Source organism: Stigmatopora nigra, chromosome 8, assembly GCF_051989575.1.
Source record: "Stigmatopora nigra isolate UIUO_SnigA chromosome 8, RoL_Snig_1.1, whole genome shotgun sequence".
NCBI lineage: Eukaryota > Metazoa > Chordata > Actinopteri > Syngnathiformes > Syngnathidae > Stigmatopora > Stigmatopora nigra.
In genome coordinates this window covers 2,396,648-2,419,910 of record NC_135515.1, presented here as the reverse complement: position 1 = coordinate 2,419,910, position 23,263 = coordinate 2,396,648, and the positions used below count along the sequence as shown (strand labels likewise).

General features: G+C 41.8%; 2 protein-coding genes across 2 annotated transcripts; both read left to right on the top strand.

The window, feature by feature from the left end:
* The first annotated feature begins 78 nt into the window (after window positions 1-78).
* On the top strand, window positions 79-8,347 carry nek8 (NIMA-related kinase 8). Its single transcript, XM_077722749.1, has 18 exons — window positions 79-205; window positions 608-813; window positions 877-1,109; window positions 1,185-1,316; window positions 1,388-1,596; window positions 1,951-2,030; window positions 2,105-2,274; window positions 2,346-2,493; window positions 2,625-2,701; window positions 2,774-2,891; window positions 3,107-3,257; window positions 3,350-3,513; window positions 3,639-3,791; window positions 4,619-4,777; window positions 5,587-5,671; window positions 5,738-5,848; window positions 7,831-7,874; window positions 8,198-8,347. The coding sequence occupies exons 1-15, from the start codon at window positions 159-161 to the stop codon at window positions 5,613-5,615; spliced, it is 2,076 nt and encodes a 691-aa protein (XP_077578875.1). The 5' UTR covers window positions 79-158; the 3' UTR covers window positions 5,616-5,671; window positions 5,738-5,848; window positions 7,831-7,874; window positions 8,198-8,347.
* Window positions 8,084-23,129, top strand: traf4a (tnf receptor-associated factor 4a). The gene is made up of 7 exons (XM_077722748.1): window positions 8,084-8,523; window positions 16,990-17,041; window positions 18,069-18,173; window positions 18,807-18,968; window positions 19,746-19,907; window positions 20,380-20,535; window positions 20,600-23,129. Exons 1-7 carry the CDS (start codon window positions 8,381-8,383, stop codon window positions 21,230-21,232), a joined length of 1,413 nt encoding a protein of 470 aa, XP_077578874.1. The 5' UTR covers window positions 8,084-8,380; the 3' UTR covers window positions 21,233-23,129.
* The last annotated feature ends 134 nt before the right edge of the window (window positions 23,130-23,263 follow it).

Genomic DNA, 23,263 nt, shown 5'->3' with positions numbered 1-23,263 from the left:
TTGCCATTGTTTTCATTTGTTATTGTCCAATGGGAAGCATTCCAATCCATGTGGTGTCTTTTTGCGCTTCACAGAATTTGTCCTTCGTCGCTTTCCCTAGCCAAGGCAGCGGTTGCCAAGGGAGCCGACGGAAGTGTTGGAACGCAGCCTCAGCCGCGATGGAGAAATACGAGAAAATCAAAGTAGTCGGAAGAGGAGCATTTGGGTAAAAACTCAGTTTTAAAGTCAACTATTTCGACTCTTTGCACACATTTTGGGGTGATCGCCGCACATTTGCACGCATTTTTGCTGTTAAAACCTCACGATGTGTGTCAAAGAAAGTTTGGATGCTAGCTTGTTTCAAGAATGCCAACTCTTACAAATATATGCCATCCACTGTAATAGCTAATGAGCATTTTTACAAACATTTGTTTTTTTCTATGATTTAATCATTCATCTTCAACCCTTGTTTACTTTAATAATTAGTATGTATAAGTTGCCAATTATTAGCCAATTGAAATGACATCTAATGTAAAATTTAAAATGTATGTTTACACTTTTAACGATGGTAGACGCCCACATATGAGGATTTTTAACTGCAAAAAACATCTCCTTTATTTTCCTTCAGGATCGTCCACCTGTGCCGCCGGCGCAGCGACGGCGGCTTGGTCATCCTGAAGGAGATCCCGGTAGAGCAGATGTCCCGGGATGAGCGCTTGGCGGCTCAGAACGAGTGCCAGGTCTTGAAACTACTCAACCATCCCAACATCATCGAGTACTACGAGAACTTCCTGGAAGACAAGGCGCTCATGATCGCCATGGAGTACGCACCAGGTTAAAAAAAAAAACGGATGGATATTCTTTCAACATGCCACTTAATTTCCACTTCTGAATCAGGTGGCACCCTGGCCGACTACATCCAGAAGCGCTGTAACTCCCTCCTGGACGAGGACACCATACTTCACTTCTTCGTTCAGATCCTGCTGGCATTGTACCACGTCCACAACAAACTCATCCTACACCGAGACCTCAAGACGCAGAATATTTTGCTGGATAAACACCAAATGATCGTCAAAATCGGCGACTTTGGCATCTCCAAAATCCTTGTCAGCAAAAGCAAAGCTTACACGGTGAGCCACAAACAATACGCCTATTTACCATTCCACCAATTTCCATTTTTAATATATTTTTTCTCCTCTTGGCAGGTTGTCGGGACCCCATGCTATATCTCTCCAGAACTGTGCGAAGGCAAGCCGTACAACCAGAAAAGTGACATCTGGGCTCTAGGCTGCGTCCTCTACGAGCTAGCGAGCCTGAAGAGAGCTTTTGAGGCCGCCGTAAGAAATAGTTTGGCTATCTCCAAGCCAAGACCTCCTCCAGGGGTTGTAAATATCTCCTGTACTTTCAGAACCTTCCCGCCTTGGTGCTGAAAATCATGAGTGGTACATTTGCGCCCATCTCGGACCGCTACAGCTCAGAATTGCGTCAGCTCATCCTCAACATGCTCAACTTGGATCCCTCCAAGCGACCTCAGCTCAATGAAATCATGGCGCTCCCCATCTGCATTGGCCCGCTCCTCAATCTATACACGGACATCGGGAACGTCAAGATGCGCAGGTGCGTTTTTTGTCGAAAGGTGAGCGGTCATGGCTCATTTATAACCTGCCCAAACACAATATATTTGATTATCTATGGTCATTATTATTACAATAGTTCCAATATGTCAACAGACAAACACAAATCTCTATTTCACAAATGTGGAGCCACAAAATAGAATCAATTTGAATGAAAAAAAAAAAAAAAACTTAGCATGACATAACCAAAATTTAGCGCTAGCATTGTAGCAAATGTTTTGCGCAACATGACATTTGGTGGACACGCGAATCAAAACAAGTCTCTAGAAAACACACCAAAAAACTGATAGTCTGACATTCTGGTTTGAAACCACTAGTTTAAATGGATTCTTTCCAGAATTGAGAAACCACTGTCTGCTATGCAGACTGGACCACAAGGCAGAAATACGGGTCGGGTACCAAGTAGCAGGTCCAGAGGTAAGAAGCCAAGTCATTAAGAGTAATGATGTCCCAGATCCGATCCTATGACCAATAATTTTTGTTTTGTTCAGATGGTTCCGGTAAATTGCATTCCCTCCCGCTGTCCTGCGTCTACACTTGGGGGAGTGGCATCGCCGCCCCACTTAGGCTACCCATGCTAAACACGGAGGTCCTGCAGGTGTCTCTGGGACGCACTCAGAAGATGGGCGTGACCAAGTCGGGGCGACTCATCACTTGGGAGGTACGTCGGGAACAGCCAGCGATCAGCATTTATTAGGTCTTAAAATAAATTGACTCCTGTGACGTGGGTAGGCGCCCTTGGTGGGGTCCCCCGAGGCCAGCCTCCCTGGAGTGGTAGACCAGATGCAGCCTCATTTCATCTCACGCTTCCTCGAAGGCCAGTCCGGGGTCACCATCAAGTCGGTTTCCTGCGGTGATCTCTTCACCGCCTGCATGACAGGTAAGGGTTACACATACCTTTGTTAAGGTGGACCTAGAGTTACGAGCTCAGAAATTCACACAAATGGCTAGAAATGGCTTCCAAAGTTAAGAAAATATATATACAGTGATGTGTAATGACGCCATTTGCAGACAGGGGCATCATCATGACATTTGGAAGTGGAAGCAACGGCTGCCTTGGACATGGGAATTTCAATGATGTCACTCAGGTATGCTGCTATTTTCCATTCGCTGCATTATTTCACCTATATGGTAATATTTTTTTAATTCTCTTCCCCCAGCCCAAAATCGTGGAAGCGCTCCTTGGCTACGAACTAGTGCAAGTGTCATGTGGCGCTTCCCACGTTCTCGCCGTGACCAACGAACGAGAAGTTTTTGCTTGGGGAAGAGGAGAGAATGGTAATCTAAATATACATTAAAGAAAAATAGCACAACTTGAAATTTTAGCTCAATATATTTCACTTGAATCTTCAAGTTTGCATAGAAAGGTTTAAGGATCGTATTTAACGGACTATAAGTCATACTTTTTTCATCATTTGGCTGGGCCTGTGACTTAAATGTTTTTTTCTCGTATATTTTTACTGTTATGACTTACGCTGAGATCTAATTTACAGGTCGACTCGGACTAGGCAGCCAGGACACGCACAACTGTCCCCAGCAGGTGTGTTTGCCCACCCAGTTTGAGCCCCAGAGAGTCCTGTGTGGTGTCGACTGCTCCATGATCGTCAGTGCTGGGAACAGAATCATCGCATGCGGAAGTAACAGGTCACTACTTGATCATGCAAAGTAACCAAGTCAAAATACAAATGTTTTGTTTTTCTACTCTCATTTTAGTCTGTCAACATCTTTGGTCTTAGATTTAACAAGCTGGGTCTTGACAAGATCACGTCAGGGGAGGAGCCATGTCCTTCAAACCAGGTGGACGAAGTTCACTGCTTCACGGCCGTTCAATCGGCGCCACTCACCGAGGAGAAGGTCGTTTATCTTGACATCGGGACGGCACATTCTGTCGCCGTGACGGGTAAAGTGGGAATTTCTTTCTAAAAGTTTAAAAGGACTGAAAACCAAGATATGAGGCTTCAAAATAGCTTGTAAGGACAAAGGTGGGGATCCTTTTGCTTACTCATTGGTCATGTCCCTCTCTAGAAAATGGCCAGTGCATCACTTTTGGCAGCAACCAGCACGGGCAGATGGGTCGAAGTTCCCGGCGAGGCAGTCGCGTTCCCTACCCGGTGCCCGGCCTACGGGGTGTCACCATGGCGGCTTGTGGAGACGCGTTCACATTGGCCATCACGTCGGGTGAGTAATCCCTCATTTTAGGTCAGACACACTAAAGCATACATTGCATATTTGAGGGGCAATATTTTATTGATCAGAAACTGAGAAAAAATAATAATAATAAAATTGTAACGTTCTTTTGGATTGCCTATAGCCTTAAAAAACATAGCATAGCATTTATAAGTAGCACTTGAGTATAGTATAATTATATAGTCACAGGCTCAGCCAAACTATGACATTATATTAGTACATATTAGTACATTATATTACGGTTATTATATTATAGATATTGTTTTTCTTTCATCGCCAACAGCCTGATATGTTGTTTTTTGGACTATATATTTTTTTGTATAACCAGGTATGTTAACAGATGCCTACTTAGCCTGTTTTTCCCCATTTTATTAATTTTACATCTTTTTAGCTAGTGCGACTTATAATTGAATGCCATTGGTAGATTTCATGAAACATATGGCTCAAATGGATGGAAAATTCCCGAAAATAAGCTAAAATGTGCGTTTTTCCCCCCATTTGTTTGCCTGAAAGGAGTTGCTCGGGTGTACTTGTTGGGGGGGTTCAAATGGTGAAATGTCACATTGTGCCGGTGATTAGCTCCCCTGGTGTGAAAGTCACCGGCAGCTAACCTGCTCGCCTCCAGCTTCTCCTCATCAAGGGAGGCCTTTGTTGGCAGATGGAGCCATTGTGTTGCCCTTGCAGGAAGAACCCAACCAAGACGCGACGTGTCTACTTTCTGGGGACCAGAAAAAGACACAATGCGGATGGAAAAATCAATTTTTTTTGGGGGGGTGTTCACCGCCCACCCGTTTTCATCTCGTCTACCTTTCCGGCAGATGGCGAGGCGTACACGTGGGGAAAGGGAGCCCGCGGACGCTTGGGAAGAAAAGAGGAAGACTCGGGGGTACCGAAGGCGGTGCAGCTGGACGAGAGCCACCCCTTCACCGTGACATCGGTGGCTTGTTGTCATGGAAACAGCCTGCTGGCGGTGAAACGTAATATTTTGTCCATTAGTCCCTTTTTTCTGGAATTTTTTTTTTTTTTTGCTTTATCCATCTTTCGGGACATTTATAACTTTGAATGATCCCTCGAGGATTTGTCGGCCATTTTGGCTGAATGTATAACCCTTTAACTCGTATCATTGGCTGCCATTGACATGAATGGTCGATGGTAAATACTACTATGTACATTTTTAATATTATCTGAGCATGATAAATAGGTTGGATTACATTCATTTAAATTTGTTTTTAAGGTTGTTAATTGAATAGAATTTTTTTCTTTAAAAATAATTACCATTTTTCAATTTAGTCATTTCAAAATAACATTAATAATATGAGACAATTTCTGCCTAAGCAGACAAAGTCAAAGCATCACCATATTTGGTCACATAGACACTCCCTTCTAAGTATAAAATATATTGTAAGATTCCTTTTCTGTTCACATTGACTTTTGACCTCGTTACAGGACAGATGAAAAATGCTAGCCTATCTACAATCCAACATTAAATACACAGTAATTCCACCAATGTCTGTCCCCTGCAAGTGAAAAGCCGCAAATGTTGGATTAAACTTTTCTCCGAGAGTCCACATTAAAAATAGACGCCGATTTAGAGAAGATTAAAGTGCAACACAATTTAATAAGTAAGCGAGATGATGTCGCTAATCCTCGTTGCTACGGGTTAAAAAGACAGTCCCATTGCAACATGGGAGGATATTGTCAATATGGCACACTGAAAAAAAACACATTTTGTCTCCACTCAAATGCTTATTGTCTCATGCCAAACTTCCTTCTGTCCTTTCCTCAGCTTTTCTAGACGAAGCCGTCCCGAGATGACTTTGTCGGATGCCCCGCCCACTTGAGTACATTCATTTCGACACCGTTCACGAAATGTATGATCACGCCTCAAGGAAGTAAATGTGTGGAAGAAATTCACAAACATCTTTCTCTCTCTTCAGGGACCTTTTCTGACAACATTTCTGGGAGTGTGTCTGCTTTGTCCAGTGGGAACACCGAAGGGAAACTCCCTCAAACTATTCCTACAAAGCAGACTTTTCTGCAAAATGAAGGTACAACAAAAATGTTGATGTTGTGAGCACGTTACTTTAAGTCAAAGCAAGCAAAATTCTACCTCTTTTTACACTTTATAATGTATAATAGTCATGTAAAATGTTCTTTCCAATATTCCAAATGTTCTTTATTGAAAAAAAACGACTAAATAATTACGCTTAAGTCAAACTTAAATCCACATTATAAGCCGTATTTAAAGGTACATACACACTTATCATGTGCCTTCCCGTAAAAGTATTTTTGCTTAATATATTAAAGTAAAACAATGTATTAGTTGAAAAAAAAGTCAAGAAAAGCCAATTTTACTAGTAAATTAATGCTTGACATTAACACTGACATGGTACTACTATATATATACACACAATATATGTATACATGGGTATAACTGGTGTCACAAAATGGTTTCACTTATAAGTACTGTTTCTTTAAATATTTTTCACCTAGTTATACAAGGTCCAAAAATTTGCACACCTAAATCTTTCAAGTCGCTGCCAACCCTCCTCTTTCAAATGCATTGGACACGGCTCGTCATCAACAACGTTTACTGTTGTTGTCCCCCCCCCCCCCCATCGGTCGTAATTTGGACACCCCCCTGGCCGTCCCGCGGTGACGCCGCCGTCCAGGCATTGTGCGCGGCGTCACGTGCGTGTCGAGCAATTGGACCGTAAGAGTGTAAACCGGTTCCAGTCCGGCCTACACTCCCCCACCCCTCTTCACCCCCGTGTTTAAGCCTTCCTGTTGAATGGAGATGTTGACAATGCACAGGGGAAAAGAACAGTAGAGTGTTTAAGCTAGTCGTCTGTCAAATGACCCGCGCTGATGCACGCCGATCCCCCGGACACACTGCTCTCATTGTGCTTTATTGGATTAGTCCAGCCCAAGTGAGAGATAGAAGTACGATGTAGTACTTAAGTACAAGTAGAAAGTACTAAAGAAGTACAGAAGTGTGTGTTTTACAAAATGGGAGGCAAAACTCAACAAGAAAATTCCCAAATAGTTGGCAAAGTGACTTTTCTGTTCCTCTGATTTGTGGCATAGATGTTTTTTTGCCAAAAAAGACATTTTATACATTCCTGTGAAACAAAAATGTCTTCCAAAAATCCAATGATGAATGTATGATTCACTGTCTGTCCAACAAATCTTTATTTAGGCATAAATTGTAGTGTTTTGCTCAAGACCACAATACCCAAAACTCAGATTTTATCAAGACCAGAACCCACTAAAGCCATTATATTCCACTCATCCCTGTGTTTTTTTGTATATATATGTTTATATATTTTTTTCTTGTCTTGTTATTGTCTGGCTATCTATATATTTAGACGGCTCCCCGCCGACTACCCAAATTTGGTTTCGATAGGTTCCAGCACCCCTGCGAGCCTTATGAAGATAATTGGAACAGAACATATATAATATAAAGATATACTACATTTTAATCCAACCATTGAGAAATGTAAACCACTATAGTGTAGACAAAAACTTCCATATCCATGCATTTCTTATTTTGCAACACAATAGTCAGATGAATGTCTTTTTGTCTATTCATCTAATTATGTATTTTTCCATTGGTATCAAATGCCATAACCTGTTCTGCCTATTATTATTGTTTAAGTCCCCCATTTTTAGATATTGTGCATGAACCCTTCTCACAATGGATTTCATTTTTGATGATGCACTTTGATATTTGATATGCAACCTGTTATCGTGCCTTGTTTTAAAATACATTTTTTTGTTGTTGTGCACGGTTCTCAATTACCATTGTTTCCCCTCTTGATGATGTAATGCAAATGCAATAGAGCAGGTGATAAGTCATCTCCGTATTTTTTTCCATTTGTACTATTTTTTATCACTAACCTGAAAAATCTTGATTAAATTCCTGTTACTCCCCCTACAAATGACTATATTTTTAATCTTCACCTTTGAATGCACTAGTAAACACAAAACACATTTTCACTGATGTTTTTCCCTCTCTTGTGCCTTTCAGGACCACCTCAAGATGGCGCTGCTGAGCTTCTATCCTGAAAATCCGTAAGTCCATATTCATTTTTTTCCATGATTACTAATTAATCGACATTATAATTGGTTTATACATGTTTGTTCATTGGGGGAAATGCCCAATTAAAGATGAGTTTGGAGATATTGAAAAAATATATAAATATGGTTGTCTTCTTGACTCCTCCTGCTTGGAGGAGGGGGCGGGGCTCGGTGCACCTAAACAGTCGAAGGGTTTGTGTGCTCGCCTCAGTCTTAACGCCACCACCACCGCAACCTTCAGACCCCCAAATCGGCTTCCTTCCTTACATTTAAAGCTCTGTATCCATTTCTTATTTTTTTTCTTTTGTATGTCGCAGGGGCGAGACGAACCCCCGGAGCGCCATCCCTGGAAAAGACGTGCTATGAGCCGTTCTTCGGCTTGAAGCGCAAAGCGAAGAACCGCAAGGACAGGGACGAGCGCCAGGCCGAAAAAGCCCGAGTGGAGCCGAGCCCAGCCGAGTCGAGCCGAACCCAGTCACCGCCGCAAGAGAGAAGCCACCATGCCCGGCTTCGACTACAAGTTCCTGGAGAAGCCTAAAAGACGCTTCCAGTGTCCACTGTGCAGCAAGGCCATGCGGGAGCCCGTCCAAGTGTCGACCTGCGGCCATCGCTTCTGTGACACCTGCCTGCAAGAATTCCTCAGGTACGCCTCTTCTTTCCTCGGTTATCGGTTAATCAGTTCGTGTGTGTGTTGTGTGGGTATGTTTTTGCATGGGTAGTGCAGTTTCGGTTGAGCTTGGGTAAATAGATAGAAAGGGGACGCGTAGGCGGGGCGGGTGGCTTCCAGCTCACCTTTCCACGGTGTTGTGTTTACACTGCGCCATGAGATAAAAAAAACCAGGACAGATTCGATTGGGTTCCAGGCCTGAGGCACTTTCACACCATCAGCGAAGAAATGACGTGTTTTTTTTCTTGACGTTGTGCATGAAATGTCGCCTTATTATGGATATCATAACAAGGGGGGGTTGGTTGTTGATTGTATTGTTGATTGGCACAGGTTCTGTTGACACTTGTCGGTTCGCTTCCAATGAATTGATATTTTTGCTGTACATACATAGCACAGATTTAGCCATTGCTTGAAGTCAAGTTGAACGCTAGAAAGAAAAAAAAATAGATTGATTGAAGGGGGGTGCTTGCCTTTGAAAGGTCTATTTTTGGACTGTTGAATGAGGGACCTTTTGTGTTCCCATTGGATCCTTGCCAGATTTCGATTAGTATTGACTCTTTACCTTACCTTAAAGGTACAGTGTCATTGTTTTTGTTTTCATTGCTCCTTTTTTTCCTCTCTATATCTTAGCTTAGAATTCATTATAGTACAAGAGGACTATTTATCCTTACTGCCAGATTTGGAAAAGGCCTTTTTCTATAATATTGCGATCCGTGGAGGTGATCTTTTGCTGCCAACTTTCCCAGTCCTCCTTACTTGGACCTTACCAGTATTTAGTGCTTTATTCCTGGCCAGGTTTGCTATTTTAGGGATGGCTGGTGTCTTTTCCACGTCATTGACTTGCGTTTCAAGTTGATTGGACATTACATTTACAGAATATACATTTAAAATGACAATAGTATTGATAGATCTGAACTGTATGCATTTTAAGAAAACTAAAACTAAAAATGGAGATGCTTTTCTTTTGCAATAGCGTTGAAGATTTCCCCCAAAGCGGGTTTGTTTACCTTTTTTGATTTGATGTACTTTAAGTTGCTTCTTGGCTACATTTAGTCATTGAAAAGTCATTTAGAATGATAATATAGTAGGATTTGTTTGCATTATAGATGGTCACCAATGGGCTTGTTCAGCCATCCAGCATGATCTTACATTGACTGTCTTCTTTTGTTAGATCCCCATGTCTGCAGTTTTGCCCCGAGGTGCCACCGCAGACCCGATAGTCTATGTTGTGTACGGATGGGGAGGTCAGGAGGAGTAAGGGGGGGAGCAAGGGGGGAGTAAGGGAGGACTCTTGCCTCCAGTACAAGATTAGATGCCGAGACTATTGGTGGAAAGCTCTGAGGGATCTTTCACTTGGGGGTCAGACCAGCCGACACCCGGCCAACTTCACCTCCTAATCTGTCGCAAAGACGTCTTCGTTCATAAAACAAAATACTGTAGTGCTGTGCCTAAAAGTGTGTAAACTCCACCATTATGTGGTGATGCAACATACAGTATTTTCTAGAGTATAAGTCACACATTTTTTTTTTGCAAACTTTCGCTGGGTCTGACTTTTTTTGCCACTAACAACCTGTTATGTTGTTGTTGTTTTTTTGTTTATAGATAGTATAGTATAGCCTATTTAGCCTGTTCTTCATAGTACTATTGTCTACTCTTAAAAGTATTTTTGGTCTTGGTGTCTTTTAAAAAAAAAAAAAATGCTCTCCAAAGATATAGATATTTTTTTCTCTGCATAGTTTTTGGCTCGTTTCATTTATATTAAAAAAACTGTATTTTGATGTTCACATTGATCAAAACAGGCATCAATTTCATAAACATTATATTTTTTACATTAAATGAAATGATTTGAATTTATTCATCCAAAACTCTAATCTTTAAACAGCTGAGTTTTTTTAAAGCATTAAATCTTATCTATTCAACAAGCCAGTTCAACCACATTCATCTAGTTTCTAGCTCACCACGTTTTTTTTTGGACAGACACCAACTTCCAAAAATACCCAAAAAATCCTTCAAAACTTTTATATGTCATAAGAATGCTGCAGTCTTTGTTTGTGTGCTGCCTCTCCCGAGGGGCTCGTGAAGTTCAGACAAACTGGTTTGCTGTTGTTTTCATCACCATTAAAAAAAAAGCGAAAAGAAGGGGGAAAAAATGCCTCCTACTTAAACTGTAACTCTAACTGGGCCTTCTAGCTTAAAATCAGCCCCAGGGGGGGAAATTCGCCAGTTGAAACTCACTTAGAAAGAGGAACATGGCTAACGATGATGCCAGTGAAGCGTCAGTCAGATCAGCGCAAACGCAATGACGGCTGCGCTCATGCAAAAGCGGAAGCGGGACGCCGACTCCCACGGCCGGCGTTGACCAACCCACGTGTTTGCTCGATGACTAGCGAGGTGGAAAAATAGGATTTAGCTCCAGTCTGGCCATTTAAGTACAATCCCCAACTAGCTACCTGCTAATTTATATTATAGTATACCTAGATAACTGGGATGCTTACATTTGATTGGTTTAAATGGAGCTTGTCAAATGTCTGCCTGCTAATGCTAAAAATACTTTAATATTGTCTCCTAAATGAATTTATCCGATGCCATTGACTGGAACATGCATCCAATTCAGCTTGATAGTCGATTCCCTGGTGACGGCCTAAACAACCCCCCCCCCCCCCCCCCCTCGCGGATTGTCTGCTATTTAATTAGCCGCGTGCTGCAGATCCATTGACTGGGCGAATTGGAGCCAAGTTGGCTAAGGGCCGGCCGGCCAGTCGGCGCCATCCTTTCCATTTCGCCTGGCGTGCCCAACACTCCATTTTGTTAAAAACTTCCTACCTTATCCTTGTTTTTTTATCCTACATCTTTAAAAATAATGATTTCCGATTACTTGATCAGACCGTTCGATCTCTGCCAGTTGCCCAGCCAAAGTAAATTGGACATATTTCCCCCTAAACTGCACTTAATATGTTAGTAGTTCATTTTATGTATTTATTTTTCAAAATTCTATAATTCGAATTCCATTGTAGTCAATGGCACACATGATTGGACCGTCATTTCTGTCAAGTTTTTTCTTAACAACCACGTGTTTTGTATGAAGCAATGGAAGTGCATTCCTTGAGCAGCATTTTTTTAAACGCTTGTCAAAGTTTATGAAAAAACAAAAAAAAAAGTGGGGAGGGGTTTAAGTAAGTGGATCAAGCTGTTAGCTCACGTTTGGGAACGTAATCCAAGCCAGGCAGGACGGGAAACAGCCAAAATGAAGGAAATGGATGGACATTGACACCCGATAGGCGGCCATTAGTGTTGTTTGGAAAAATGGAGAAAAAAGCTAAACATGGACTTTCCAAATGTAGACTTTCCCACCCATTAAGCAGCTCTCGTTTTTTGTCCTTGTTTACTAACAAATGGGATTCCCCCATTGGCCAAAAGTAAACCATGTGTGTATGTTTACATCTTGCTCACGAAAACCTCAAAATACTTTAAAACAGTACAATATCACATCATAGTATAATAGAAAATTTCATTTTCCTTTCTGCTTATGCTTACAAGGGTCGCCAGGGGTGCTGGAGCCTCACTATGAGCCAGCCAATCGCAGAAGACAAGGAGATGGACAACCAAATTTTCAAATACCTGAATATAAATATCAAAATATTATTTCCTAACATGTAAAAATGTGTAAAAATTATTTTGAAATATATATTTCCCAGTCCTACTAAAATTTTGTGGCCCTTCCCCGAAATAATCGCTGCTTAATAAGCGCCTCTTGGTGGTTTAATACCCGTGAGATTTTGCACACGTGCACGGCGCCGCCAGAACGTCCGATTAATGACCCGTGCGTGAGATGTACATAAAGCAAACTATGGGGGGGGTTAACGAGGCACAACTCGTCCAATGTACAACTCCATCCGTGTCCCAAATAAATCAAACCTCTAACTTTCCGACTATTTAACGTTTGAAAGATGGCAGGCACGTGTTGACAAGCCAATCTGGGGCATTGTTGGAATTTTTTTCCAGAAAGATGCACAGATCGCTCTTAAAGCGCCCCGTGGACGACAAGTTGAGGCATGTCCAGAACTCCCTTTGGAGGATTTGAATTCAATAACTTTATTGACATTATGTACGTACAATAAGATTTAAAGCTTCAGCCAAAAAAGTGAACACATCAATAACAATGTGTAATATTTCAGATTTTGCTATATTTTAGAATTTAGCTTGCCAGGATGTGACTTTTTATATTTTTATATGACTTATTTATGTTTTTTCACTGGAAAAATGCACTTTGTGGAGTAGCATCACTCATTTTCTTAGACTCAGCTGTGTATGATGACAATAATGGCTTTTGATTGGTTGAAATCAGGCATAGAAAGATTGATAAAAAGAAACTATGGTTAAAAAAGTGACTAAATTGAGCTAGCTTTGGTGTTTTAGTTCAAGTAGGAAAAAAGTAGAAACATTTGCAGAGCTAAAACTGAAGGAAAACTTTGAGAACGTCACTTATTGATATTGTTATATGATAATGAGGGTTTTTAATGAAGTAAGTTTTCTGGCGTTGTATTGTACTTCCGGGATGAAAAAGTTTAAATCCCCCTGCTTTCAGCTTTCCCAATTTGTAACCCAAAACCCCCTGTTTCCGAGACGACCGTATCCTCGGCACCATCGGAAAAACGGAACTTGTGCACGTGAAAGCGGATCTTGTGAAAGTTCCGGAGCCTTCCGCTTGTGTGGGTGGGTTGGAGGGGGTCTCCATGGCACCTGTCCCTAGTGAAAGGCTCCACTGTGGGGCCCAACAGGTGTGGTCGGAGCAGTTAAGCCCCCCTCAGCTGATGAATCCTCATCATTTATCCAAAAGAGTTGAGATCATTGCTTTCTTCCTTCCCTGCTTCCTTTCCGGCCTTTTTTTTTGTCCGGCCGCCAAAGATCCCTCCGTCTTGTTCCGCCTGGTGGGGTGGGGGTGCCGGGGGGTCTATTTACCCAGTCAATAAGGCCCTATACACAGAAATCTCTCTCTGGGTTTGCTGTGTGATGGCCAACAGCGAGATGTATTGATCCCGTCTGGGAAAGGACGCCAGGTGCTCGTGAATTAGCGCTTGTTTTATGGACTCGTTGATGGACGTCCAATCCATTTGGACTGGGACTCCGCTCCAAATGGATCGGATGTCTACAGCTGGGCAAAATATTGCAATATGAAACTTGAATATCTGTATTTTGTGTTTTGATTTGTAACCTGAAGTGTCCTTGTAATTGTGGACTGACCCCTTTGTTCGGAAAGATGGTGAAAAAGGAGGAAAATCCCAGCATGCATCAGTGGGGCTCGCTCTCGGCAACACGGGCTGTTTGAGGAATTTGCACCAGAAAGAAAAACAATGCGTTTGTCGACAAAAGGGGGGGCTGTCCGGACGTCAGCGTCTTTCTTGGCGAACAAAGAAATGGTGTCCGTGAGCAGGTCGGATGAGTGGAAGGAAGAGGGCTTGATAGGTAGGGTAGGGTGGCGTCTGTGGGTGTGTGGACGCTGATAGATTTGGCCTTGAATCCTGCCGATAAGGTGCAGAAGGGTGTGTGTGTTGTCAGTGAGTGCATCCGCGCACCTGTGTTTGTGTTTGTGGACTTGCTGCCAGCTGCTCCCTAGAAACATTTCCTCCTCCTATCCAGGTTGCCATGGAGACTAAATTTGCCCAGGATAGCCACACCTTTTATCATTTTTTTTGATTTTTTTTTTTAGATATGTCTATTTCAAGTAAGGCTGAGGAGTAATACATTTTCTTCCTTAGAAAATATCAGATTTGGGATTTTTCTCAATATTATTCACATAAAATTAGATCGACTATATAATATGTATATTTAATCTATACTTAAATGTCATCCAATTTAGGACTAGACCCAATTGCTGTTTATTTGTGTGTGATTGTAGATTGGACTGTACCTGGTCTTAGGTTTGTTGTTGTATAAAATAGGCTCTAGCACCCCCTTGGTAAATGAATATATATATCAATAATAGAAAGTTTGGCAATTTAATGTGCATGATTAGTGCTGAATACCCAAAACAAAAGGATACATTTCAATTCATTTGAATTTACTTGTTGGGTTAGTAGTTTTAATCATATTTTTTTTGCTGTTATTTGGTTCATTTTCATGAAGAGCAATGATCATTGTTTTAGAATTGGCAGGTTAAAATGGATTTCGTCACTCATTTACACTCAGTCAAGACATTGTTGCATTTGAAACCCAAACAAACACTTGTGATTTTTTTTTGCTTTGGCATCATTTTCATTGTAAATGTCGATTCCAAGTAGGCAAAGTAGTGAAATGTCTTGCGTCCAACATTGGCAAGCGTCTCTCCTTTAATAGGCCTGACCGTGGTAGCTTTGGCACCCGGATGCCGGCATTCCGCCGGATTAGCGTGGCAGCGGCACGGCGCAATGTCGTCACCCCCACCTCAGCCGAAGCCCACCTCGCAACCCCCCCAACCCTTCAATCTGCCCTCCGAGGCCCCGGCTAAAATTAGATGCGCCATCTGTGATGAAACAGCCAGATTTCACACGTGCTGGCTCTTGTTCTTTGCGAAAAAGATCACAACGAGGAGTTTGACGCCTACTCCGACAAGTGTGTGGACCCCCCACCCCTCCCCAAACCCCCCCATTTGTTGTAGGATAAAAGCCTTTGGGCCATTAAGTCACACGATGCGTCAGCGGCGTGGATGGAACTCAAATGCGAACTTCTCTTTCCACTTTCATTCATTCTCATCCTGTAGTAAAAAGTCCTTTTATTTTTTTATTAGCGCCGCTATTCTGGTCCACGTTGTCTCCCAGGCCGACTTGGAATCCGGGGAAACGCACCACACATCCATAGTAGTAGTAGTTAATGTGCCTTTCTTCCTTTTCTACCAATTGCATCACTTCTTTTTTTTTTGCTTCTTCTGGCCAAAGCATCAAATGAAAATAGAGTTTATACCAAAGTATAAAAGTCGAATGAGAAAGCTAAAAACATGCTTGAATGTTGAAAAAGTTAGTAGACAATTTGCAGCATGGTGTTGGAAATAAGTCATGTCTTTTATTTTTTAACTTCAAAAGCAGTGTGGTTACTTTTGAGGGTTAGCTTCATTTTTTTTCAAGTGCTAATACAAAAAGCCTGTTCCATCCCTTGCCGTGATCTCATCCCGACCTGTCCGTCAAGTTTGGGTACTCAGATGCCCCTCGGTCGAGGCTTGTCACGAAAAGAGCGACCATCGAGGTCACATGATCTCCATCCCCCTCCTCTGACCCCAATGCGCCATCGTGGTGGCGCTGGAATCGTGCTGACAGCCCGTGACGAGGCTCCTTTTCGCCCGCGCGCATCTCCCCGGACGTGGGGGTCCGAGCGGGACAGAACGCGGGCCCCTCCGGCGATGTCCCTCTCCAACTCGCTCGCTCCCTCGCTTGCGTCACGTTTATGTCCAGAGCGCCGGACCTGTCGCTTTGCATTTCTTGGTAGCGCGGCGTTAGTCGGACAGCCGAGGAGACGCAGGGCGCTTCTTTTTGTCCTTCCACGCTGATGTGCATTTGCTTGACGGCCAAACGGAATCGGGAATTTGGAACAATTTCATACTTTTGGACCGCATCGCAACTGACGTGTCTTTAGAAATATGATGCAAGTTTATGGCAAATTACCGTATTTTGAAGACTATAAGGCGTACCCCTTTAATTTTTTTCCCATATATAAAGCACACTGGATTATATTTTGGAGAAAATTTCAGACTTTTAAGTGCGCCTTATAGTCCTGAAAATACGGTCCATGTAAAATTTTGTAGTCTGATGATGACCGTATTTGCCGGACTATAAGATACATTAATACATGTTTTTTTTTTCTTATTAACTACCAACAGGCTGTTCCATTTTTTTCTTTCAGGCTATTTTTATCTGGCATACTGTTATTTTTTACAGATATCTATGTAGCCTATTTTGCTATTACCACTTTAAAACATGCTTGTTTTTCTTTTCTGATCAGGCAAAAAGTTGCCCTCCTAAAATTCCGACTGTATTACAGTTTACAGGATTTAAATGTAAAATAAGATGAGTTGATGAGTTCCACCAATCTTCCCAAAACGTTTTAAATGGCGTGCATTGTTCGCCGAAAGTAACATTGAGGTCCCGAAAAGGCAAAAGTGTGGCTGGCGCACACGTGTGTATGTGTGTGTGTGTGTGTGTGTGTGTGTGTGTGTGTGTGTGTGTGTGTGTGTGTGTGTGTGTGCGCTTAAAAGCCAGGAAGGAGATGAAAGAGCCACTCTGTGTTGGCCTCAAAGTTCACATTTTATTGAATGCAGCGTTTTCACGTGACAGTGGCGTGCGCGTCCTTGGGGTGAAGTCCAAAAGACCAATCAAAATGCTTTGACTCACGCCAGCAGGTCAACAGTTTGATGTGTTTGCTCCATATTTTCAAGGGGGAAAAAAAATAATGTTTATTTTCTTTGTCTGGTTCCAGTGAAGGAGTTTTCAAGTGTCCGGAAGACCAGCTGCCTTTGGATTACGCCAAGGTAGGAATACTTTATGTGCTCTGTGTTTTAATTCACTGTTCAAAAAGAGCTACAATGGTGGAATTATTCTACTGAGAATTTATAGAAATAATAATAATATTTTTTTTTAAAGGTTTGAGGGGGTTGCTGGGGCCTAACCCATCTTATTTGTTTATTTAATATTATTTTACCATTATTTTTTAAAGTTCATACAAATGTGAAAACTCAGGCTAAAACTGGTAACCATTTTTTTCCCAAATTTTTAATTTTATTGATTTATTTTTAATAGGGGTGACCCTACTAACGCGATAATTGAGGTACAGTACTACCTTGAGATACAAGCTTAATGCGTTCCAGGACTTAGCTCGTATGTCAAATTACTCGTAACTCAAATGAAAGTTTCCCTCCCAAAAATGAACCAAAAAAAAACTAATTCATTTGTTCTAACCCTCTGAAAAAACACCAAAAAACAGGATATTGGATTGGATTTTTTTTATTTGTTCTAATTTGTCATCTATAACATAAACATAAAGACAAAAACTGCAATGCTCCGCCCAGTGCTCGTATATCAAAATTTGTCTCGTATCTCAAATTCAATTTCTATGGATTTTGCTGGGGACAAACTCATTTTAAAATATACAACAGATGGATCAAAAAGTGCCAAAGATGAGGTGTTAAGTCGTGGGTTGAGTTGGCCACAGTTAAAAAGAGTCGTTTGGACAAAAAAAAAAGTGTCGTCCAAAAAAAAAAAAAAAAAAAACGCAAGCCTCTCTTTGTTTAGCGTGCCGTGACATTTGGAAAGAGGACGGACGCCTTTGCGCCTTCCCACCGAGACGAGTCGTAAATCCCGCAGAGGAAAATGTCGCCTCGCCCCGCTTGAGCGTCTTCTCACACCGTGTCCTCATTTGTCCAATCCAAAGTGCTCACGTTACAAAAATGTCAGAAGAAATTGAGAAAAAGGACCAGAGGAGCTTTCTGGGTCAGGCTCCACAAAACTTTTACACACGGACGGATCAAAAACGGGCCTTTTGTGTTTTTTTTTTTACAGATTTATCCGGATCCTGAGTTGGAACAGCAGATCTTGGCGCTGCCTATTCGCTGCATCCATAGCGAGGAAGGTTGTCGTTGGACCGGGCAGATGAAGCAACTGCAGGTGAGTTTTTTGTGTCCAAATTAAGGGTGTCAAACTTTGTTGGTTAGAAATAATATTTTGAAAAAAATATAGATATATTTTTTTTAAGGTTGTATTAAAAGAACTGGACCAAAAGCCCTAAATATTCTGTTTTTATAGATCGAAAACGATGTTTATTTGAGGGTAAAATGTCCTTTCAATCATTTGGATTGGATTGGATAACTTTATTTTTTGGATAACATTTGTTTGTTTTTTTTATTTAAAAAAGAAACAAAATATTTCTTCTATTATGTTCAATATTAAAGAAGAAGCAAGAAAATATTTAATATATTTATTTTTAGATTTTACAAAATTCTTTATGAACTAAAAACAATAAAAAATTGGATGTAAAAAATGCTATTAATGGAATTATATTATCAGGAAATATAATACTTTTATAATAATTTCGGCGCTTTCTCGGGCCACACAAAATGATAGGGTGGGCCTGATTTGGCCCCTGGACCGCCTCTTTGACACCTGTCGTCTAAACCCTGAACTGGTTGCCAGCCCATCGCAGGGCACAAAAAAAAATACATCCATAACTTGTTGTAGCAGTTAGCCTAGCATGATCAATGTTGTTGACAGCCATTTTATGTTGGTTTTTTTCTGGGATAGGGTCACTTCTCCACCTGCGCCTTCAACGTCATCCCCTGCCCCAACCGCTGCTCGGTCAAGCTAACGCGGCGCGACCTCCCCGACCACCTGCAGCACGACTGCCCTAAACGCAAAGTCAAGTGCGAGTTCTGCGGTAGCGAATTCACCGGCGAAGCCTACGAGGTACGATTAAAAAGCGCTCTTTTCACCAATGTTTTTGGCCCAAAAAAATATTCTACGGGCAATACTGGCGATTGCACAGGGTGCCATCCGTGAGCGGGTGCCCAAAAATATTTTGCCAGTTGTCTGGACATTTTTTTCACATTAACTAACCCAAGGCCATCCATTCTTTGGTAAAGAATTGCTAAAAAATATTAGCTGGCAACTTCACAGCAGTAAAATGTTTGTTTTCTTCCGATTTTTCATCTTTTTTTTTATTTTTCCTGCATCTGGATTTGTAGTTCTAGTCAGGATAATGTGGGAGTTACTTTTTCTGTTAGCCACCCACTTGTTTTCTCTCCACTATCGAAGAATTGCTGAATCGGAAAAGCAGATGGCGACCCGGCAGGTTTTCTCGTTATGTTATAAAATGGCATCATGAGGAATAGATATTAAGGCTTGACATAAACAGTAGCTTTTTTAACAGAAAACAAGAAATGGTGCATAAAATACAGCACTTTGGCGGACCAAATCTGGCCCTCGGGCCTTAGGTTTGACACCCGAGAGCTTTCTTTTCCCGGATATAAAGACATTCATTCTTCTTAACGTGTTCGGGTGACAAAACGGCGACTTTGCGAATGGGTTCATGAATCAGCGTCTCCCCGGGCCATAAACAAGGCCCGTAAAATAGTCGGTGCCGTAAAAAATAATCACCCGTCGCCGAGTTGGACCGATAAAGTGAAGAAAATGACAGTTGACCAATCAGGAGATGGCATGCGTGTGTGTGTGTGTGTTGTCCAGAACCACCAAGGCGTGTGTCCTCAGGAGAGCGTCTACTGCGAGAACAAATGCGGCGCGCGGATGATGCGTCGCCTGCTGTCCCAGCACAGCATGGCCGAGTGTCCCAAACGCACGCAGCCGTGCAAGTACTGCGGCAAGGAGTTTGTCTTCGATACCATACAGGTGAGGATGACGACCAATCGTATTTTAAGAGACATTGTTGATTGAAAAGTGTCTGACTTAACAGTAAATATTGTCTTAGAAAATTACATTTAACATTTTTGTTTTTATTTTTGCAGAATAACGGGGAAGTGTTTTTATATATATTTTTATTTTTATTTTTTTATTTTTACCAGATTAATTTTTAGCTAGTTTTAATTAGTAATTCATTAGTTATAAAATCAGGAAAGGAAATACCTCTACTTTCTGATTTTTTTAGTCATTGATAAAAACAAAACTTATTGATTTAAAAATATATATCTTTCTTAAATATATTTTTTAAAAATGTTTTAAAAATTTTAAAATTAAAAATAAAATGGCAAAAAAATTAAAAATGTTTTAACTCACTTTGCAGGCAAAATTATGGTCCAATAGGAACAAACAACTATCAGAAATGCCTCAAAACGCGTTAAAAATCTCTCTCCTTCTTCCACAGAACCACCAGTACCACTGCCCTCGTTTCCCCGTCCAGTGCCCCAACCAGTGCGGGACCCCCAACATCGCCCGCGAAGACCTTGCCAACCACGTGAAGGACAACTGCGGCAGCGCCTTGGTCCTCTGCCCTTTTAAAGACGCTGGCTGTAAACATCGAGTAAGTCCATTTTTTGCATTTTTCCCGGATTCATCCCCTAAATCCAATCCCCTCCATCTTTCAGTGCCCCAAACTGGCCATCGGCCGCCACCTGGAAGACACCACCAAGTCGCACCTGACCATGATGTGCAACCTAGTTGGCCGGCAGCGCCAGGAGATCCTGGAACTCCGACGTGAGATGGAGGAACTGTCAGTCAGCCACGATGGCGTCCTCATCTGGAAACTCAGCGACTACTCACGCAAGCTTCAAGAAGCCAAGCTGCGGAGCAACCACGAGTTCTTCAGCCCGCCCTTCTACACACATCGCTACGGCTACAAACTCCAAGTGTCGGCCTTCCTCAACGGCAACGGCAGCGGCGAAGGCTCGCACTTGTCCGTCTACATCCGTGTTCTACCTGGCGAGTATGACAACCTCCTGGAGTGGCCCTTCGCCTATAAGGTTACATTCTCCATCTTGGATCAGAGCGACCCATCGCTGTCTAAACCACAGCACATCACCGAGACCTTCAACCCGGACCCCAACTGGAAGAACTTCCAAAAACCCTCCAGCGCCCGTAACTCGCTAGACGAGAGCACCCTCGGTTTCGGTTACCCCAAGTTCATCTCGCACGAGGAAATCAAGAAGAGAAACTACGTACGTGATAATTGCGTCTTCGTCAAGGCCTCCATTGAGATTCCACAGAAGATCATGGCTTGAAAAGGGGGAGGAGCCTTTTTTTGACGGCTGACGGACTCGGGAGAACGTCGGGAAACAAAACAAACTAAAAAAACGCCTTGGAAAAAATCAAAGAGTGCCTCAAAGTTCATCTTTTTACTTTGTATTCTCCACTCGTAGATTGTCGGATGAAGGACCTGGCGGGGCGCCGAAGAACCTCGCTCTGCACTTAAGAGATTGGATCTCGGACGACGGGTGGAACGAAATGGAGAGAAGGCAAAAAAAAATCTGCCTGACTCACGTTTGTTTACATGCTCTTGTAGCCCACCGGACCGGTGTGACAGTGCAGCTCCGTTCCCCCCGTTATGCAACCTTTTACATGGTTTCCCAGCCCCATAACGTGCATTTCCGGGACCACGCCTCGTGCGAATAAGGAGGTATAATAATTAGCACCTTGTGGTGGTCTTCTGATGAGACCATTTTTTGTGGTCCTCTTCATCTGGTTGTCTCCGCCCCCTTTTGGCTTATGGTCTAGATTTTGGAAAACATGGTTTAGGGTGGTTAGTATGTTGCCAATGGTTAGCATGTTAGCATGCGGGAAGGAAGTTTTGTTTTCATCCTTGAAAAGTCTCTCAAATGACCGCACAAAGTTTTTGAGGGAAATTTAGCTTCCGTGGTCGGGTTTACTTCAATTAAAATTTGTTTTTTTTTTATCATTCTACAAAAAGTGTCAAGCAGACAAGGTTGAAAAGACACAGAAAATACGCCATTTTGGGTCAAAGCAACAATTTCATAGCCCTTTCAGTAGAACTACAAAAAAAATCGCTCAAAAAGATTGTATCTAATTGGTGCCCAATTAAAATAAATACAATTATTAGATAATAGATGCTGTTTGTTGACGTTTTGCATGTAAACAAAGTTGAGAGCTAAAACCAATATAAGAGATTAGAGTGTGTTCACATGGATTGTTGGTTCTTTTTGAATTATTACTAATATATATTTGAAATTTACTATCATTTTTTGGGGGGGAAGCCTTGTAGCAAGGGGGAAACTCGCCAGAGAACATGAACGGCCATTCTGACCAGTTAGTGGGATCAAAAAAAAAAAGATGCATTTAAAAGTGAAGGAAAAGCCATGTGGCCTTTTAAATGTACAGTATGCGCTCGCATGAGAGGACAAACGTGACAAACGTGCATGTACTAACATCTGGACCACATTTTGTACTGTAACCTGCTCTCTTGAAAAGTCCCTCCATGACTATTTTGGCCTCTGGCCCTTTGTTTTTTGGGAGAATTTTAAGAATATCATCTTTTTTTTAATAGTATTGCCTGTTTTTTTTTGTAAACAGAAAATGTGAAAATTGTGTGACTATGCTAACCAGTTCAACGAGACCACAAGTTGACATTTGCTGTATATTGATTGACGTGCGCTGACATGGTCGGCGTCACAGCGCCACCTACTGGACGGAGGACTGTAAAATGTACATTACTGTTGACTCACAATGGTTGTGTGAATTCATCATGTATAAGTACAGAAGCACATTCTGTCCTTTTTATTACTACACTTAAACACAGACACACTGATTTACTCTCATAATACCAGCTGATATTTTAGTGAATTTAAAGATGTTTTTGTACGATTCTGTATTTTTAAATGGGGGAGAAAAAAAACAACAAGCATATCCTTTTGGGCTGTTTTCTACTTTTCGGTTGGAGGGTCGACGTAGAGTTGGAAAATCCGCCTGTCTGTCTGTCTGTCCGTGTGTCTCAATTGTTTGAGCCTCACGTATTCTGTCTGTATTATTTTTCCTCTTCTTTGAAAAAGAAAAAAAGTATTTATTTTAAGGGCGCCGGCAGTTGATGAAGACGGTGCACAAAGTTTTTGTCGTTTGATGAGTGCTTGTCAATTTCTCAATTGAAATAAAATACCATATACTGTGTCTTAAAAGGTGGGTTTTATACTTGCTTAAAAAAAAAGTAAAAATGAGTGTCATGCCTTAGGAATTATTTGGACTGTTTATTTGGGGTTTGTTCACCTGCTTATTTCCCCACCCCCCAAGGTTAATGTATGTGA

Excerpts from the sequence above, each read along its gene's own strand:
- traf4a (XM_077722748.1), top strand. The coding sequence starts at position 8,381 with ATGCCCGGCTTCGACTACAAGTTCCTGGAGAAGCCTAAAAGACGCTTC. Across the intron at positions 8,524-16,989 it reads TGCCTGCAAGAATTCCTCAG|TGAAGGAGTTTTCAAGTGTC; the intron begins GTACGCCTCTTC and ends GTCTGGTTCCAG. Across the intron at positions 20,536-20,599 it reads ACGCTGGCTGTAAACATCGA|TGCCCCAAACTGGCCATCGG; the intron begins GTAAGTCCATTT and ends TCCATCTTTCAG.
- nek8 (XM_077722749.1), top strand. The coding sequence starts at position 159 with ATGGAGAAATACGAGAAAATCAAAGTAGTCGGAAGAGGAGCATTTGG. Across the intron at positions 2,275-2,345 it reads GGCGACTCATCACTTGGGAG|GCGCCCTTGGTGGGGTCCCC; the intron begins GTACGTCGGGAA and ends TGACGTGGGTAG. Across the intron at positions 3,792-4,618 it reads CACATTGGCCATCACGTCGG|ATGGCGAGGCGTACACGTGG; the intron begins GTGAGTAATCCC and ends CCTTTCCGGCAG.